Here is a 7,500-nt window from a genome sequence, read left to right as displayed (position 1 = left end):
AGTCCAAAATATTCTTTAGCAATTTCTTTTTCTTAGTAGCAAACAACTTTTTAAATTTAAGTGCATTAGGTTTTTTCCAATAGTAAGGTGGTAACAACTCAGCTCTTTCTTCTTTGAAAAAATCACAGACAAATAAATAATGGAATTCATCACCTATGTCATGCGATACACATTTGGTGCAAGTTCTTTCTGACCTCGGGATGTTAAGATAACGTTCTTTCTGTACAGGTAAATTGTTGTTTAATGTTCTAAACTTCATCTTTGAGAAATAAATAGTTTTGTGTGTAAAGTGCTCTGCTCCAAGTGTTTATGAACAGAGAGAGAGATTGGATTGGATTGTTTACTCATTTAGGCCATAGCCCCTTATGAGGGGGGTGAACATATATGCAATGACATTTGCACACAAATCAAATGAAATAAATCATACACAAACTAAGACATTACATTTCAAATAAAGAGAGAGAGAGAAAGAGAGAGATGACAAGGGAAATAATCCTTTATTTGCGATCCCTTGATGCATATACTTCTCTCCCTTGAATTGTTGTAAACCTTTACTCTACGGTCGGTCCAGCAAGTTATGTTTTTACACGGATAACTTCAGATGGCAATACATTTCCCCATCACTCCTTTTTCAAGAGGGTGGAGTATTAACATTGCTTTTTTCCGCGTCCGCTATCCCCCCCCCCCCCCCCGCACCCCCTCCCCCCACAACCGCTCACTGTTCTCTTTGGTAGTTAATCAAGTAAACGTACATCCTCGAGTTGTTGTACACGGTCAAAGCAAATTCATCCTGGGTTCTTACCGCATTAATTCAAGACGTTGATCACAGTTTGACGGCATGCGCACACTACACTAAGTGTGAAGTGTTTTAATGAGACTTTACAACTGAATATCAGCAACTGTTATTGATGATCAGTCCGTTCTTGGTGTGTGTGTGTGTGTGTGTGTGTGTGTGTGTGTGTGTGTGTGTGTGTGTGTGTGTGTGTGCGAGCGTGTGTACGTGTGTGTGTGCGTGTGTGTGTGTTTACAGAAGTCGTAATGGCCGCCGCTTCAACCACCAGTAGCAGTGAGCTGCCAGAATGCCCTGTCTGCCATGACGGCTATAAAGAGCCAAAGATACTGCCGTGTACACACCTAGCGTGCAAAAAGTGCGTCGTGTCGTGGCTGCAGAAGGCAGGGGTCAAGGGAGGCTGTCCGCTCTGCAGGGCCCCCATTCTGCCGTCCACCAGCCGAGGTCAACTTGACCTTGACACTCTGGTCAATGACCTGCCCACTGACCTGGCCACAATGGCTTTGGTGGACAGTCACAAAGTGCTCAGCGGTCAGCATGTCTGCATGGTCTGTGACAACAACATAGCTGCAACGTCATTCTGCTTGCAGTGTGACGTCAAGATCTGCAAAGCTTGTATAAGGACTCACAAGAACATACCCTTAACCAGGAAACACGTCATTGAAGACTTAAACAAACTCAGCCCGCAGCGGTTGGCTGAGATAAACCGTGCAACATGTAACGTGCACGATGATAGGCCGGCTGAGGTGTATTGCTCCACCCACCAGGAGCTCATTTGCATGTTGTGTGCGACAACCAATCACCGCAGCTGTGCAGAGGTGAAGGCCATCCCAGACGTGGCGACAGAGAAGAGAAGAGAACTGGAACAACAGGCACAGAGACTGAGGGACAGAGCGACAGCATTGGCAACGGAGGTTGGTGTTCACCCTTCATGTTAATGCCCTTGTTTTATCAGGCTTTTTCCTTATTAAGTTTTATGCATCGTACCTTATTAGCAGACTTACATCCATTCTGATTAAATCTACATGACGTTTGGGGTCTCATTGGATGATACAAGAAGGTGAAAACAGGGTTTGATGAATGCATGGTGCAAGCTTGAATGATTTCTCTTTAATGATTTCACCTTCTCAAACCACTTTCGCTGGACATTAAAAAGAAAAATCTTCAGCGATGACAAAACCTTTTTTTTTTTTTTTAATGCAAAATGACATTTAAACACGATTTGTAGGACTTCACAGAGGGATCTGTGTTCTTGTGTTTTAGATCCAAGAGGTCACGAACACTTTCAAGGTCATGCGTAAAAAGGCCAATGACACGTTTGATGACCTTGAGCAGTGCTTGAAGAAGCGACGTCAGAAGGTCAACGAGCTGATACAGGCTGAGGAAGACGCCGCCATGACGTCACTGGCGGAGCTGGAGAAATGGCGGGCGGCCTTAGCACTAAACGCAGCCAGCGTAGGAAATGTGTTGCTGTCAGCGTCTGGAGGGTCTCTGCTGGGGATGATGAAAGGTCTGACGTCACGCCTCGACGACCTGGAGTCACAGACCGGAACGACACGCAAGATGGAGGTAAAAGACTTGACCTTGGACCTCCAGAAACTGGATCAACTGAGGGCCGACATTGCCTCTGTGGGTACGTCCCATTTTCTGTACACCTTTTCTGATAACAAGTTTTGGTTACACGTGTATTGTTGTTTCTTGTTAGAAAGCAGAAGGTCAAGATCCATTCAGCATCCATTTTATTCTCTGTTTTGTTCTCGGCCTACTCCTCAAAAACAGGTAACAGGTAATCACAGTAATAGGTATAAGGTTCCTATATATGGAGTTAGCGAACGTATTGCATGTACGGAGGGACCATATCGTATGATACCTTCTTCTTCTTCGGCGTTCCAGGATTATTGGCCTCAGGTCAGACTTCAAGTTTTGTAGCTTGAATAAAGCTGGTGGTCAGGATCAGGGAGTCTTTGGTGCCCCAGAGTTGTTCCTGCAGTGTGGCACCTTGGGGCCAGTGATCTGTTCTGGCTTCCTGGTGGAGCGGGCAGGTCTGCAGGATGTGCTCCGGGCCGGGTGTATGATACCTGTTACACCTGGTTGTTGATGTCATCTTACGCTGTTCACGTGTCTGTCTGTGCGTGGGGCAACGCGTCATTATGTCAAACACTGTAGGGCGGTACAGGCATCCGTGGACATATAACGAAATATGCAGAGAGGGGTCAGTTTTTAGTCTCCAATGACATGAAACAATTCATTGCAATACCTGGTAAAATTCAGAAAAATGCGTCTTTTATAAAAAATCAAAATCCCCAACTTACTACGTATCATACACGTGACATTTAGTAATTGCTAAATGACATTCTAAAACGCCGGTTAAACCTGTCACACGAAAGTTATTCAAGGACTGAAATGTGTCCACAGGTCAGATGACAAAACCCACCACAACACCGACAACCTTACAGCAGCCTACACAGCCATCACCAGCCACATCTACAGGGACATCAGCGACAACACCACGGACTGCATACAAACCCAGAAAGGCGGCGCTGGCCAAAGTACTGAAAGTAGGGGACCGGGTCAAACCGGGACCGGACTGGCCTTCTTTGTATGGCTCTAAGGTAAGACTGCGTGTCCCTCTCCTGTCTGACAGTTTTCACCATCCCTATCACTCAGTCGGAGTTGTCAATAAAAGGAAGCTGATAATATGCATAATGCTGGTTCTGTTTTTACTCGAGATGCAACTCAATGACATTTTGGGTTATAAAATTGATTCAGAAATTAAGTTTAATGAACTGAAGAGGAATACATTCACGCACGCACGCATGTAAATACGCACTCAAACAAATGCACACAAACTGGATGAAACTATGCTTATACTTGTGTATTCGGCGTTTGTTACACACACACACACACACACACACACACACACACACACACACACACACACACACACACATCCACACACACACATCCGCACACACACACACACAGATCCGTACACACACAAACACACACATCCGCACACACACACACACACACGCACACATCCGCACACACACACACACACATACACACACACAAATACACACACAAATACTCACACACACACACACACACACACACACACACACACACACACACACACACACACACACACACACACAAGCAGTGACCAGTGTGTACTGTGTGCAGGACAAGAAAGGCACAGTGACGGCCATCCCGTCAAGACTAGCAGTACAGTTTTTCTGGGATCCACACGGCATGGTGGACGTGCAGTGGGATGGTGGAGATGAAGATAGGCACAGTATGGGACGTGATGGCCGGTATCACCTGGACCTGCTGTGACAGCCTTCGTCACCCCCACCTCTCCCCGTGCACTGTATTGTACTGATTGTAGTATCTCAGTATCCTTCTGCATGTAGTGAATAAAGTGTGTGTGTGTGTGTGTGTGTGTGGGGATGCGTGTGTGGGTGCGTGTGTTTGGTGTATGTAAGGTGTGTGTGTGTGTGTGTGTGTGTGTGTGTGTGTAAGAGTGTATGTGTGTGTGTGTGTGGTTTTGTGTATGTGTGTATGTGTGTGTGTGTGTGTGTGTGTGTGTGTGTGTGTGTTTCTTATTTTGATTCAACTTTTTGACATGCCGATTTTTAACCCACAGTCATAGTTGTAATATTTACTTGGGTATCTGTAGAATTAAATACGTTTTGTAATGAGACACATTTTAAAGCATTAGTTTGAACTTTATCTGCAGTTATTAGTTATTACAGCTGGCTTTGTTCGTGGATCATCATGCATTTTGTTTTGTGTGGAGTTTTTGGATCGTATCGTATCGTATCGTCATCGTGGTACATAAATTGTTAACCCACAGCCACAGCAACACTAACGTGTGAATATACATACACTCAGCGTCTGTTTTTTTTATGCAAAAATGATTTATATTAAATGTAGATCATCATCATCATCATCATCATCATCATCATCATCATCATCATCATCATCATCATCATCGCCTGTGTCTGTGACTTTATCACCCCCCGCGGGTTAGGGGGAAGAATTTACCCGATGCTCCCCCATCATGTCGTAAGAGGCGACTAACTCTCTTTTTACCCTTGTTAAGTGTTTCTTGTATAGAATATAGTAAATTTTTGTAAAGATTTTAGTCAAGCAGTATGTAAGAAATGTTAAGTCCTTTGTACTGGAAACTTGCATTCTCCCAGCAAGGTAATACATTGTAGGCCTACTACGTTGCAAGCCCCTGGAGCAAATTTTTGATTAGTGCTTTTGTGAACAAGAAACAATTGACAAGTGGCTCTATCCCATCTCCCCCCTTTCCCCGTCGCGATATAACCTTCGTGGTTGAAAACGACGTTAAACACCAAATAAAGAAAGAAAAGAAAAGAAAGTGTCTTTATCATCATTATTAACGTATATTTTATTGTACATGTCATTTCCTCAGCTTAAGTTTGTTTTTCAAAGTATAGAAACTAATAACCACAATAAAAAGAAACACACTTCACATGTTTGCGTTTAGAGTCTGTCTGTATTGATTGTTGTGTACTTGACTGACCTTAATGAGTATCTCTTGCTCAACAGCAACACTAGTTTACAGAGTTCTGTGATCATGAACTACACACAGAATTGCCGCGATATTGATGCCATCAATGTTAAAGTGATAATGTCGAGCGAAACAAATAATATATCATTCAAATTTGTGTAGGTGTAGGTGTGTGTGTGTGTGTGTGTATGCGTGTGCGTGTGTAGGGGGGTCGTAGGTGTGTATGACGGTGTGTGTGTGTGTGTGTGTGTGCGTCGTGTGTGTGTGTGTGAGTGTGCGAGTGTGTTTGTGTGTGTGTTCGTATGTGTGTGTGTTTGTTAGTGTGTGTGTGGGTGTATAAGTGAATGTGATTGTGTGTGTAGGCTATGTGTTAGGTTGGCCGTGTGTTTGTGTGTGTCACAGTGTGTGTGCCTGCGGGTGTGTGTGTGCTGGTGGGTATTTGTGAGTGTGCATGTATGTGTTGTGTTCAACACTAGAAATCATGTACTGACAGCAATGGTTTGAAGCTTTGAGGAAAGAAACAGTAACTGTGTATTGCATCGAAATTGTATAACCAAGTGTACCCGAGTGTAGGAACACAACGATCACCTTTGGAGGCGAAGCCCAGTCACACAGGGTTGAGATTTTAGAGCTAATTTCTTAAACTCTTATGGATACGCAAAGGTAACTAATCACATTCAAGGAGATAGCAGCAGTCGGACCCTATCACAAACAGAACTCTACAATACACCCTTTCGGAGTCTCAGGCGAGAGCAAATCTCGCGTCGCGAGAAAATCCGCGCATTGCATGCTGGGATTGCAAATTGTACCAAACACGAGGTCTTCAGAAGAGGTACATTGCCGATTGCGTTCAAGTTTTCCCTCGTAAGCTCTTATCTCTTTGAAATTTCTGTGATTTTTGTCCCACGATAGTTTCATGATTTAAGCGGAATGGATCTCGAGTGTGTTTGGTACAACGGAGCGCCCCCTGCCGCCAAAAAAAAGTGACTAGCCGCGCATGCGCAATCGAAACTCCGAAGGGGTGTATTCACAGGTGTCTGCTACGTTTGAGTGAGGCGTCGAGCTATAAACAGCTCGTCGCTCTCAAAGGCCGACCACTGCAGCGCCTGGAGTGAAGGTTGACGCAGTAGTCTCCCTGTCACACACGTTTGGGAATGAAAACTATATAGGTCAATTACAATATACACTGTTTTGTTGTAGTTGTCCCAAAATTCAAATTGGACCCGGATAAGGAAGTAGCTTGAAGGAAGAGTCTGTGTGTTGCAACAGGAATGCACTGGAGTTTCATTCTGTCTTTGGCTGTCCAAACGTTTTTGCTGATCGAGTCAAGCATATTTCACATAAATATGTCAGTTTAATCTACAGATGGATGACAAAAGTCATGCATACTCAAGGTCCATAAACTAAAAACTGAAATTTGGAGCGTCGCGCGTAACTTTGCTTCGTCGAAACTAAACAACAGAGTGTAAAAAAAAAAAAAAAAAATAAAAAAAAAAAAAAAAAAAAAATGCACATTGTGACAGAAGATGATGTAACCTTTTCAGAGACGTTTATCACTGTCGTCTGTCGGTTTTTCGATGCGTGCTTGTAGAGATATGAACATGATCAGGAAAATAACAAGCTGAAACTTAGATGTAAACAACATATTGCACGGGTGAGAAAAGCTAAATAATCTCAATCATGAACAGAAACGCTGTATTGGAGAAACCAAGGAAATATTTTGTAACTGTATACACGGCTTGAGTTGCGCGTAAGATTTGAATAACAACCCTAGATGTACAAAAATGTCATTGAGAGCGTCAATTTTCGTTCGTCGAGGCAGACTGTCCAATATGATTTCAGGCTGTTTGATCCATTTTGGAGTAGGACTTTTGAATGTATTGTTTGGACATGTGATCGGTAAATACAGAAAAGCAGCTTTTTTCAAGTGCCAGTTAAAACATTCGAAAACGAGGACTGTTTGTTCAAATCTGTTGTTTGACCATCCCAATCCCAACATCTGAGTATTGTGATAGACTAGATAGTCATGACAAGTTTGTTTTATGAGTGAACAATAATATCCAAAAGACTGTGTGAGTGTTTGTATACTGATTAAAACAGTTATAACACACACCCAAACACACACAAACACACACACACACCACACACACACACACACACACAC

At 43.3% G+C, this 7,500-nt stretch overlaps 1 protein-coding gene across 1 annotated transcript in view; it reads left to right on the top strand.

Moving 5' to 3' along the window:
• The window catches only part of LOC138976466 (transcription intermediary factor 1-beta-like), a 6,066-nt gene extending 767 nt beyond the window's left edge, over positions 1–5,299 (top strand). Inside the window, exons 2-5 of the mRNA XM_070349315.1 lie at positions 1,031–1,704; positions 2,054–2,423; positions 3,206–3,402; positions 3,977–5,299. Of these exons, the coding sequence (XP_070205416.1) occupies positions 1,039–1,704; positions 2,054–2,423; positions 3,206–3,402; positions 3,977–4,129 (1,386 nt within the window). The 5' untranslated portion in view covers positions 1,031–1,038 and the 3' untranslated portion in view covers positions 4,130–5,299. The remainder of the gene's footprint in view (positions 1–1,030; positions 1,705–2,053; positions 2,424–3,205; positions 3,403–3,976) is intronic.
• The last annotated feature ends 2,201 nt before the right edge of the window (positions 5,300–7,500 follow it).

The sequence above is a fragment of the Littorina saxatilis genome, linkage group LG9 (genome assembly GCF_037325665.1).
Source record: "Littorina saxatilis isolate snail1 linkage group LG9, US_GU_Lsax_2.0, whole genome shotgun sequence".
NCBI lineage: Eukaryota > Metazoa > Mollusca > Gastropoda > Littorinimorpha > Littorinidae > Littorina > Littorina saxatilis.
This window is presented reverse-complemented; position numbering and strand designations above follow the sequence as displayed.